The sequence below is a fragment of the Diadema antillarum genome, unplaced genomic scaffold (assembly GCF_040938485.1).
Source record: "Diadema antillarum isolate AM-2024a unplaced genomic scaffold, OU_Dant_1.0 seq00000392_RagTag, whole genome shotgun sequence".
Lineage (NCBI taxonomy): Eukaryota > Metazoa > Echinodermata > Echinoidea > Diadematoida > Diadematidae > Diadema > Diadema antillarum.
The window spans coordinates 1,858,697-1,871,681 of record NW_027271387.1 but is presented as its reverse complement, the minus strand read 5'-3'; the positions used below and the strand labels follow the sequence as shown (position 1 = coordinate 1,871,681).

The 12,985-nt window shown below is 39.2% G+C and overlaps 1 protein-coding gene across 1 annotated transcript in view; it reads left to right on the top strand.

Moving 5' to 3' along the window:
- LOC139731982 (prominin-1-A-like) overlaps positions 1 to 12,985 on the top strand; it is a 114,051-nt gene that overhangs the window by 76,445 nt on the left and 24,621 nt on the right. The window contains exons 12-19 of the mRNA XM_071642855.1: positions 1,232 to 1,355; positions 1,897 to 2,070; positions 2,692 to 2,853; positions 3,950 to 4,024; positions 4,960 to 5,043; positions 6,058 to 6,264; positions 7,082 to 7,171; positions 7,612 to 7,816. Coding sequence (XP_071498956.1) covers positions 1,232 to 1,355; positions 1,897 to 2,070; positions 2,692 to 2,853; positions 3,950 to 4,024; positions 4,960 to 5,043; positions 6,058 to 6,264; positions 7,082 to 7,171; positions 7,612 to 7,816 — 1,121 coding nt within the window. The remainder of the gene's footprint in view (positions 1 to 1,231; positions 1,356 to 1,896; positions 2,071 to 2,691; positions 2,854 to 3,949; positions 4,025 to 4,959; positions 5,044 to 6,057; positions 6,265 to 7,081; positions 7,172 to 7,611; positions 7,817 to 12,985) is intronic.

Genomic DNA, 12,985 nt, shown 5'->3' with positions numbered 1-12,985 from the left:
AGCTTGTGATGTCATATGAGTACAACTGTATAAAGAAAGTATAAAGAAAATTCAAGATATTCTCACTTTTCTCACATGATAAAAGAACACTCGACTTCTCTCTTTCAGAAGTCAAGGGGAATAATATTACCCCTAACATAAGTCAGTAACAAGTCAAAGAAATATGCACTATATTCAAAAAGTCAAGTTTTGTGAAATTCTCTTTTTATTTTCCTTATATCGTTGTACGCATGTGACATCATACACTGTAGTAGTCTTCTCCTCCAGCAGTAATTGCACAGATATTTTAAAAATTCATAACTTTTGAATGGATTGTCGGATTTTCCCCAAACTGTCACTGATGTGTCCTACTAATATTGTAGCCTTCACTCAATCCACATGTACTGTATACGCTATATATTTCGCGGGGGTTTTATTTTCGCGAATTTCGCGAGTTGGGAGCTATTCGCGAAATTAACAACACGCGAAAATATTACCTTCCAAAATGAATCCCTTGCCTTGATGATACGAACATTTCAGCACTAGTATACCATGTCACGGCTTACCGAACAGACCATACTGGCTAAGCTTGTTTACGCATGTCCACGTCTACTTACGAATACTGTAGAGAGCCAATCCATTATCGCAAGGGAACCACTCGTCAGAAATCTAGCGCGATGGACTCATCACTTCAAAAATGTTGAATTCTAACTTACTAGTTCGCAGAGTTTGGCAAGTCTTTTTCATGCAGTGTATAACTAGTATCATTCTTATTTGCTAGTAAGTTGAAAATTCACACTTTCTTTGCCACTTCATATTTTCTCTGGTCCCCCAATCGCGAATTTAACCACTCGCGAAAATGTGTGACAGCGACAATTCGCGAAAATATATGTACGCGAAAATTATAGCGTATACAGTATATGAAGGTGAACTTGTCCTTTAAATACTTCAGTCCTGTGATAGCACTTCTCATCATGTAGAGGTTGTGCTTTGCGCTGATGTTCTGCGGCCTCCTGATATACACTGTAGGTAGGCATTGCTGTTTGAGAGGCAGAGGAAACTAATCCTGCAATGTGGTGTAAAAATGAAGCATTGTATTTTGCCTAGAAGCACAAAGCTTTGTGCTTCATCATGTTTGTTATATCAAACACAAAAGTGTTTATAATTTAAGTACCTACATATGCTGTCTCTCTGACATTAATAACGATATATAAAATATACTGTATTTTCATATTTTTGTTTTCTTCTGCAGGGGAGTTTTCTTCACCTTCCTGTTGGCCCCATTCCTGATGATCATCACATGCGTGCTCTTCACACCGCTCAGTGTCGTCACGCTCACTTGTGCACCCCTGCTCAGCTACGAGCTCCTCAATGAGGTGAGTTTGAGATGCACAGAGACTCTCTTCACCTTCTTTCTTTCTTAGTGCAAGATGGCCTTCCTATTAAATATTAATCATCTTTTGATACTTATTCTCTTTTGTTCATTCATCTTTATCTATCCATTTCCTTTCATGCGTTCTTCTGTATCTGCTTTCTCTTTTTTATTCTTCTTCCATTTCTCCTTCATTGTCTTGTTGTTGTTGTTTTTTGCTCTTTTCTGTTGTACCTTCTCTAATTCCTCTTTCTCATGTACTTCTTCAATTTTACTTTCCTCATCCTTCATCTCCTCATCCCCTCCTTCGTCTTCTTCCTCCTTCCATTTTCTTCCTCCTTCTTTCCTTGTCTTGTTTTTACCGTTTCCTCGATCTATTGTCCATTCTGAAAATTCTTCCCCCCCCCCACCACACCAGACAGATGTCGTGTTGAGCAAAGGTCAAGCGCAGAATTCCTGTATTCAGCCACATCTTGCTTTGTTGAAATTGTAATATGAATGTTAACATCGTGACCTTCTGGTCAAAACTTGTCGTATTCCCGCAGACGATAGACCAGCCCAATGTCGTCGTGGACGGCTACTACTTTGGGGATCTCATCCTGCAGAACTCCTCCATCCCTCTGACGTCCACTGGCATCTTGACCGAGTGCGACGAGGGGGCCTCGGCGTATAGCGCCCTCATGCTGGACTCCCTGTACAACTTTGATAGCATTGCCGAGGTCAGTGGTGTATCTATAGAGTAGAACATTGATGGCGCTGTGCTCTGAAAGTTTTTTTCTCATTCAATTACTTACAGAAACCAGAAATTTGTAAATATGTTCAGTGCTACACTGTATGTAATTAGTGCTCATCATAGAGGGACCTTGATGTACATGATTCGTGTGATTTTGAAAAAATTGCCATTAAAGCTAAAAATTTACCATAATAGACCCATCCACATGACAAGGATACAAACTTGCTTACCCTTGTCATTTTCGAATAACGCGGTCATCCTTGTCACTTTTTGGCCATTTTCATCAAGTTGTGGAGCAGTAGTGTAGATGCACGAGTGATACTGAGACATGTCTTACAAGAAAGATTTAGTTTATGGAATTACAGTGTATGCCAGTGCGCTTCCAGATTTTTCTATCCATTACTGTATTCTACGATCACAAATTTAACCTCAGGTGAAATTGTCAGGAAGTCCTGATTAATGAAAGATCAGACTCCCTAGATATGTGTATACAGTGCCCTTTTTCATACAATACATGCATATGAATGATAAACAAATGCTTACTAAAGGTATTCCATGTTTGTTTGTTTTGTTATTTCCATTTCTGTGTCTATGTTATAATCTGTAGCTTCTAGAAGAGCTGGAGACCGAAGTCCAGAAACTCGTCGACGAAATCGCCCCCGACGACATCACCTACGACTTCCCCTTCAACGACTTTGTCGACCAGCTCACCAACCTGACAAAGCTGACAGAGTTAGGGCAGCTCAACTACACCGAGTTTGAAGCACTGGTATGGCATCAAGGTCTTTTGTGTAGTAGAATTCATTTGTGGCATCAGGCCAAACACACTCTATGAAATCAAAATGCTCCTTTAGTTGAGGTCTTTTTATCACCTTTGATATGACTTTTCTTCATGTTTGTTCTTGTTTTTAAGTCAAGACCCAATTGCTTTTACCATCCTTGAGCGAGATAGGTAAAAAATTCTTGCTTTTGACTTTATAGCCACTCCTGGAAGCTTCAATTAGTTCCTTTGCAGAATGACTGTGGATATCATTTTGGAATCATCCTTGAAATACAGAGCTTCTAAACCCCCCGCCCCCAAAATAGGCCTTTGCAACTTGAGCTAACACAGCATATGTGGATTGTAGAATACAGCATTATAGCCAGTTTAGAACAGGCATCCGACAATGGAGACCTGTTATTCCTGTGGCACCAGAGGATATCGTAGGCATATTAGTAGACAATTTAGGGGAATTCACGTTCAAGAATCGTTCCAATTTTCTGCCTCTTTATCCACTTGAGGGGTGGGATGACCTTTGACCCTTTCTCTGCCAATGTCAAAAACTGTAAGAGGTAAACTTTGATGTAAACTGATGATACGGTTGTATATTAACAAGTGAGGACCGCAGCCCAAAATGCTTAGTGTTAACTTATGATTGATTAGGATCTGATCCAGAAAAAAAAAAAAAAAGAGTCAAGTGTTCCCAAATGCTGCATGCTGCAAAGAGTGGTATAAAGAGTTGTTGTTACCATTTTTTCAAAGTTCTGCAAAAAATGTAGAGAACTGAGATGAGGTTTGTGAGTATTTATTGTTCAAGTACAATAATGTTTTTTAGTGTAAATATTTTCTCATAGTTGTGTTTCTTGGTTCTCTGTGGTGCAGGAGCTTTAATAATGACCACATGTTGCATACACAAAGCTTTGATTAATTCCTGGATACATTTGCAGAAACAGCTAGCACAGGTATTGGTTCATGGGATGACTTGTGAAGGAGATTTTGTTTGTGTTTTGTAAAATGTTGAAGTCATCAATTGCTAAAAGTTTGAAAATACTGCAAAACATTTTGTACTATATTGATTTGTTCTGTTCTTCTCCCCTAATTACAGCTCACTGCAAACATTACTGGAGTCAACCTTACAGAGTATGCTATTGAACTACGGAATGTTGCCATATCCGAACCGGTAAGGAATCCAGATAAACCTACTAAAAGATATATTTTGGTTTCTTTTATTGTTGTGCCTGTCAATACTCAGTTGTGTGAGGGAAAAAAAGTGTTGTGCATGAACTAAAAAAAGTCATATTTCATAATATTTTCCAAGTTTTATGACTCAGGAGTTATGATGGTTCCATACACTTGTTTAATATGAAGGAAAGGAAGAGATGGTGACAACTCAACAACACGTCACACATATCTTAAGTGACACCAAACAGATCACCACAAAACTTTTAGTGACAGCAACTGAACTTCCCCTCGCCATAGTCAGTCTGAAAAGATTTGAAACCTTCTACCCCTACGTGGGCTGAACCTGTTACACTTAAAGGGATGGTATAGAATTGGTTGAGGTGAGAATTCAGCTTTAAGTTTTTTGGAAGATACTTAGATACCACTCTGTGAAATGTTCAAAAGCATACAATTCGAGAGGATTTCAAAGTTTATTTGACGATAATCAATTTTGAAGTGGCTGAGATATCAGAAAACAAAGTAAAACTAAGCAATCTAATGAAATATGGGTCCCACCTTTTACTGGGATTGCTTTATTGTGGATACTTCAGTCATGTCAAAACTAATTTTCATCAAATAAACTGAATTCCTCTTAGTGTTCTATGCTCTTTCATATGTCATAGGAGGTTTGTCATTATCTCAACAACAACAAAAAAATCATCCAAAAAACATTGGAAACCTCAAACCCCATCTCAACTAAAACTGTACCATCCCTTGAATTTACATGAATGCATGTTCGTGACACACTGTTCCAGGTTGAAATTTGGATTGATCATGCAATCTACACTAGTACCGTATCTGTAAAACCCCAACCTGTTATGAATACTGCCTACTGTGTGCCATGTATAGCTAATAGGTATAACCTCACTTACCTCCTTCTGTTTCTCCATGTAGACTGTCAGAGACAACTTAACAGCCCAGGCAGACAAACTAGACGACATCCAACAGGAAATTGTGGACCCGATGCAGGCCAATGTGGTAAGATTTACTCAAGACTCTGGACCAAAGAGAACTGCTGTGGCATTCTAGAATCCACCTGTCTGTTCTTCTCTGTACTCTCATTCTTTTTCATTTCCAGTCATCTGAGATGAATGCCAATACTGGTTACCTCAAAACCAAACATTCTGAATGTCTTTATGGCCATGTTTTAATGTAATGAAAACCCACCCATCACAGGTTGTGGGAACCAATAGGGAGAACTGTTCCATTTCCTCTCAGCCAGTCAGAGTGCCTCATAGAGCAAGCCATAGGAAGTGATTTGCATCCATACAACTGTCTACATGCAGGCATGTTTGCTAAATGTATTCATTGTCAGAATTCCATTGTTTTGTGACAGATGGGACACTAAATGCACAATTTGTGTCAAAATGGATTTACTGTATGCAGATTTTTTATGTCTTTTTTTCTTAGCCTTCCCATATATTGAACGCACACATCACACCTCTTACTGTATCTCATATATACTTTGAATACTGGTGGTTAATTGGTAGTAATTTATGTACCCTTTCTGCACCATTTACAAATTAAAAGGCACAAGTCCCAGTTTTAAGACATTCTATCAATTGCAACTTTGGTCATGTGTTTGAGAAACCCATGTATATAGATTATCAATGAGTTGGTCACTTAAGACTACAATCTTGTTCTTTAATATTAATGCTTTTCAGGCTCTATATTGAAATCAGCAGAATGTGTGCTTATACCAGTAGATCATAATCAAATCTTGCGTCTTTTATCTTTGCTGTGTGACTGCAAGGAGGGTTTGACACAAATCACATTGAATTAGATGGTGTGAAGTAAGAGAATTTTCATGTTTACTTAAAAATGTCTACTGCTAAAAGAAAAGAGAGAAAACAAAAAATGTAAGAGAGATAATATATGCCTTAAAGTTTACAGACCAGGATCCTACCCATGCCCTTTTTTTCTCTGTCTTTTTCCTCATCTTTTTTTTTTCTTCCCATGTGTTATTGTGTTTTCCTGGCAATAAAACACTAGGCCCAGATTCAGAATAACCTTGTGACATTGCAAATGCTGGAGATGCAGTTGGACCTGGAGATAAACCGGACTGTTGTGGCCATTGGCGTTCCCGAGGGGGCGCTGTCCAGCAATGCCACTTCGGACGCCATTGTCGGCATCAGCGTGGAGTATGCGGATAGGCTGCTGGGGTACGCCGATCAGTTCTACCTGGAAATCCAGGACCAGGTGAGAGATGGAGGGCGGGCTCAAAGCAGAAAAGAGGAAAGCTTGTACCAGAATGGGACGAGTGATTGTATGGTCAGGAATTTTTGTCCTGTGCACGAAGACAGACTCTGAAATTCTATTGCCTGACAGTAATGCCATGCAGGCTGCAATGAGAACATGGCCTAGCTGTTGCTATACTGTAAAACACAATATTTTCGTGGCATGAAATTTTTGCGAATTGGAGCCAATGGTTTTTTTCACGGCATGAAATTTTCGCGAGTTGCCTCTAACATTCAATGCGTATAGTGTAGGCAAGAACTTTCATGTGCATTTTGATTTTGCGAATCTTCCGAAATTAAAATGCACGCGAACATTTCTTGTTCTACAGTAATCTTATACTGTAGTTCTCAAGTGGAGTGAGACATGCTTTCGTTCAAATTTTGTTGAGCATTATTACAAACCATTTCACCATTGGTAAGTGGCTCTCTACATATTAAATGATCCTTTACAATATTAGCCCATTGCTTCAGACACACTTTACCACCCAACCATTGTACTACCGTTTCCCCTAAAAAAGTGTGATATTGAATGTATGTATACAAATCGAAAATGAAAGGAAGATTTAGTCAGTATAAGAAACATGTTTGAAATTTTGTAAATTGATACAAGAATTATCTTATAGTTAGCAAACATAGCTGCCAACCATGCTACCGTAGTGTCAAATTGTACCATATGATGTTGAAGTTAAAGTGCTATTTGTGTTCCTTTTGAAAGTTTGCTTCCTTGACGGTTTGGCCATCTTGTGACCACATTGTTTGTACTTTGTCTGACTTCACAGGTGACATCGGAGTTTGCTCAGTGCAAGATATTATCCTCGTTGTATGCATATGCCGTCCAGTCGTCTTGTGATTATTCCATTGCATCTGTGGTAAGAATGAAGTCTCTTCTATATCCACTGCAATAATGATGATAAGAGTGCCTACTTGTAAAGTGTTCACTGGTGCTCAAATGTACAGTGTCTGATTATATAACCCATTTGTCATTAAAGTGTTTGAATTGATTCAGGGTCATGCTTCTGAGAATGAAGTCAAAAGACATAAGATAATATTTGTATTGGTGTATTAGATATAATAGGTTATGTTAGAGTTTGCTAGTGTTCATGTTGTCCACTCTATGCTCAGAAATCATAAAATTCTCTAACTTTTGTGCCTTCTTGTTACATCCTCACTGACAAAGATTGATGTGATATTGTCATAGCATCGATAACATTTATAATCATTTGTGTGCCGATGGCTAAGGACATAGTTTGCACCCACAGCAGCAGCACTTTGATCTGATGTCCCTCCCTCTCTCTCTCTCTCTCCCTAGAACACGCTCTGGTTCACCGTGGGCTGGTGCGTCTTCTTCTACGTGCCCTCCATCATCTTCGCCGTCAAGCTGGCCAAGTACTACCGCATCATGGACGAGGAGGCGCCCTACCGCGCCCCCAAAAAGTCGAAGAAGAAGAAGCAGCAGCGGCGGCAGCAAGACTCAGACGAGGAGGTGGCTCTGGAAAACATCGAGATCGGGCCAGGTAAGGCACCGACGATGACACGGCACTGTCATCATTTCGTCTTCAGCACTTTTATGTTTGCCTTCACCTGATCATGTACATTCACACAAAACCACTGGAGGGGGACTAGTACAGGGCAATTGCAACAGATCCTGTATATGCCATATATTTTACAGCGAGTGTAATTTTTGCACAAATCAAGACTTCCAACAGTTTTGTAAAGTGGTTGAATTTGCAGTGGAGGAGTAAAGCAGTGGATGGAGAAATCGGAAAGTGCAGATATCCATTCACACAGCAGGCACACCAAGAATTAGGCCTAGTTAAACTGTATTATTATGCACCTTGTTCTGGGACTGCATACTGCCTACAATGTACCAGTACATGTACTTGCGCATGTTGTAACAATGTTGGGATCACTTAGTATTTTCACATGCTGTTTAATTTGTGAGGAGCACCTGACTTGCGAAATTCACAGAAAACCCCGCCTAATATACAGTGTATGGCATATACAGTTTATGTTCCACTGTGAAGAATCATCAAATTTTATGGTGACAGGCATTTTCGTTTTTGTTTTTCTAGAGAAGATTTTCCCAGTCAGATCCTTTCATTCATTCCTCTAACTTTTCCCCTTGCACAAACCCATCAGAAAAGCCTATGTGTCTGCTGCATGTCCCCCTTTCTTCACAAAAAGGGCATGATGCTCTGTGACACCACAGCATTTTAACACCCTTTTACTCCTCACCCAACACAATTGCATGTTGTCTGAATAAGGCTTGCACATATTTCTGTTTGTTGCATTTTATTTTGAATAAAGACATGCCTTCCTGTTTTGAAAATGGAAATCAAATATGGCTGTCTGGATGTTGTATAGTTTGCATGCATGACAGTTTGTGTGTTTTACCACATCAGTTCCATACATGTGCTGTAAATTATGCATTCATGAAGATTTTAATTAATCTCCCCAAATACTAAATCCTGGAGTACAGTAAAGCAGCAGTGCAGCCTTGCAGTAATGAAATGAACTGAAACTCAAGCTCTCCTGCTTTCGGTAGGAGATATCCCTTTTTGAGGCCATTTGCTCGAAATTTCTCTCTCCCGACTGAGTTTGAATTTCTTCCGCTCTATCTGTGTGTCTCCCACTTTAGATGTATTTTCTCCACGTTATACTTTAGCATTCTCTCACCTAACTTTATATGTGAAAACCTGAGTGCTTCCAGGACCCAGTTAATAAGTGGGCCCTGGACCCAGGCTTGTACTTAGTGCCCATGAGATGTGCCATGTCCACAAAATATTGTGCGCATATTTACACGATCAGATTCTCCAGCTTGTTAGGGGGTTCAGGCGAGAGAATCTCCAATTTCAAAGAAGCCTGGGGTTGGAGTCTCTGAATTATGCTTTGATTTTCTTTGTAGTCACTGAAAATTTGTTACCATGTGTTCTGCAAAAAACATTGTTCTGAAGAAGGTTCTGTTACAATTCTCTTCTCTTCAAAGACACTGTTCTAAAAAAAAAACCCAAACAAACAAACACTGTTACAATTCTCTCTCACCTCTGCAAGTCTCTTAACCTTGTCTCACTGTGGGGTAATTTTGCTCCTGTAATTATCCACTCTTCATCAAATTGGCAGCTCTGAATTTTATTGCATATATCCTTGAAGAAAGACTGACATTAAAACAGTCAACTTCATTGAATCTGCAAAAAAATGTCAGACAATAGATAAAGAATATTCATATACATCTAAATAGGCCTTAAAAAAAAGAAAGAAAGAAAAAAGGAAGAGCCAAAATGGGCCTTGGGTTAGAAAAGGTTGAGAAGTACGGCTCTATGAGGCTGACACATATAATAATTCCTCACATTACTGTCGACGAAAAACCGTAGGTTGATTCATATCTGTGACACAAAATTCAAAGGGTCAAAAGGGGCCTGAGTTTTTTATCTAAGCAGAATCTTTGTCAGAGGCAAAGAGGCAAAATGACAAACAGGTAAACACATATACAGTGTAAGGACTACATGCAACAGGCACAGTCAGGGGAGAGATAGGGACACCAAACAGAGAAAGTAAAGGAATGGGTTAGAAGTCAAGGGCAGGGAGTCCAACAAGTAAAGGAGGGAGATTAAAGCAAGAGGGTGGACAAACAACAGGTCGAGGTGGGTCAGTGATGATCCCAAGGATCATATGGGGCAACCTGTGAAGAATGAAGATGAATAGGGAGGCAGTGTCAAACAAGATAAGGAACAAGGAGGGATCAAGAATAGGAAAAGAGTGAAATAGGAACAGCAAGAGCTGTTCTCATCCAGCAATGGCTGCACCATAAGTTTAAAGAATGCACAACTTTTGAACAGATTGTCCAATTTTTATCAGCCTTTCACAGTGTCATTAATGCTTTCACTCAATGCAAATGCATATTTCAGTTTCATTCCCCTTAATGGTGTTCATGCATGGAATGAACATCTACTGCTCTGGTTTATTCGTTTATTTTTTTTCTTCAAAATTGTGCAGTACTTGTGTAGGAATGGTAAATAGGCACTCTGTTTTGCATATTTCGCTCACAGAAGTATTGGACTTTCTGATCTACTTTCTGCTGTTTCTGTACTTACTTTGTCCATGACAGCACTGAAAGTTTTTGTTCTTGTTTATTAAAGTTCGGTTATCTTGCCTTAAAAAGATAATGCACTTTTTTTCTGTTCTTCTGCACTTAAAGGGGAAGGCTAGTAACTGATCAGTGGGAATCAGTGGAAATGCTGGGAGATGATTGTTCCAATCCTTATGGGATTCATTCAAGAGTTCATTGTATATCTATTGTTGTGTGAAAATGATTTGCTTCAGAAGGGTCTCATATTCAAGTAATGTGCAGTTTAATGCTTCCAGGTTAGCGTCCCTGGTCAGTGACGGAGCATTAATCTGCACATTACTTGAACATGAGACCGTTCTGAAGCAAATCATTTTCACACAACAATAGATATACAATGAACTCTTGAATGAATCCCATAAGGATTGGAACAATCATCTCCCAGCATTTCCACTGATTCCCACTGATCAGTTACTAGCCTTCCCCTTTAATCTTGATCCACTTCGGTCTCATGTTCAAGTAATGTGCAGATTAATGCTCCGTCACTGACCAGGGACGCTAACCTGGAAGCATTAAACTGCACATTACTTGAATATGAGACCCTTCTGAAGCAAATCATTTTCACACAACCATAGATATACAATGAACTCTTGAATGAATCCCATAAGGATTGGAACAATCATCTCCCAGCATTTCCACTGATTCCCACTGATCAGTTTGACTAGCCTTCCCCTTTAATCTTGATCCACCTAGAACTAAGGAGGTTTGAATGTGGGTGCATAGAATTGTAGCAGTATTTAAAGTGTTTTCCTGTTATGATTACAATGTTTTATGGTGTGCTAAGAAATAAGGCACGCAAGGATATTGAAATAGTTTTGTTTTAATACAAGCTTGTGATGGAATGAACCAGCATAGGCAATGAATTTGAAAACAAATGTGACAAAATGACAAGGAAGCTATTTTTTTTTTTTTTGGTGCCTCCTGAACATACAGTGTAATGTTGTAGTATCACTAGTAATAGGGTGGTAATTCCCAGTTATGCATATTGAGTAGCATATCATTGAAATCATAGCAGGAAAGATATGCTAGTATTGGCAATGAAAGGTTAAAAATCAATTGTAGGAGACTATCTGTCACCTCACACATTTGCACTTAACAGTTTTGCAAGCATTTTAAGTCTGTAAAAAAAATGAACATAAGACAGGCAAAAATCGGATCTACTTTAACAGGCTAATTCATGAGTGTACATTTGTGTACCAGCTTTCCTTCTACTGAGTATGAAGATTGAGGACGAGTTTCCACAGTTGTCCTTTGGTTTTATTGACATAAGAATTTAGAATTATGGCATAGCATTAATTATCAATTGCAGGTGTCTTTTTAAAGGTGCATGGTCCCGGTGGTTTAGTCAAATGCGTACGCGGGCGCAGGGTGCAAGTTTCCTACAGAGACCTAGGCTATTGACTCCTCTTTCGCGCTTGCGCTGTGGCCCACTTCCCCGTGTCCGAAGAAGTCTGATCCACTGTAGTCAGTGGTCCGATCACAGTTCGGCTCATGATTCAGCTGAGGGGGATGACAGCTCTAGCAAACTTCTTTTGTGATGCCACAATAACAAGCACATTATGCACACACCCTGGCATTACTACAGACTTTGCGATGCGCAGAGAAGACAACGAAGGCAACGTAACTTAGCAACACCTATGCACTTTACTCTTGATGACAGCTCAACTTTGGTAATCTTCGTATCAATGCTAACAGTGATCGGCATTATCATCAACAGCGCCCTCTACACTACTGGGACTATGCACCTTTAAACCAATGTAGATTATTTACTCACCACTTTCAGTGCAATAACATTAACATGACACATAAAAGCCCACAAATCACTGTTTCACCCAATTATCTATCGCACAATGTTAAAGGTTTTGATCAAAATGAAAATATTTGAATGCTTTCGTTGATCAAGAAGAATCTATCTGTAGTGCAGTGTTTTGCATGCAATCTGGTTGATATGTGATTTAACGCCACCTTCTTCAGAACTTGCCAGATAATAGCATTTTAGGCACAGAGAAATATACACACACAACAAAATGTAATCTTTGAATTGTATTATTAGCTCTTCAAACTCGTTTCACCCAAGATGGATTACATAATCTACAAGTTTTCCACAGCTATTTATTCATCTTTGTAGTCCAAAATTTATTTGGGCAATGATATATCTTGGTCCCACATATTGTATTTAACCAGCCTAAAGGTATATGGATGCAACATCCATCCATGATATTCATCTTTTCAAAGTACAGAATAATGTGATTTACTGGAATATAAGAAGACTTCTTTCATCCTGCTAGAAATGGTTGAATGGTTCTAGACTCTGTCTTCCTGTAGTTTAACATGTTTCATCCTCTCTGCCATCCCCCCTTTTTTTTTTTGGTGTTTTATTTGGCTATTCCTTCATCTCCCCATGTTCATATGTCCTTTCCTGCATGTTTCCCCCACCCCCATTTCCCACCACAGGTCCGCCTGATAATAGCAACTACCATCTACCCAATTACCAAGAAGCAGTGGTAGGTTGTGAGATTGTTGGGAAATCACTCTCATAATCATACAATTTCTCTCCGTT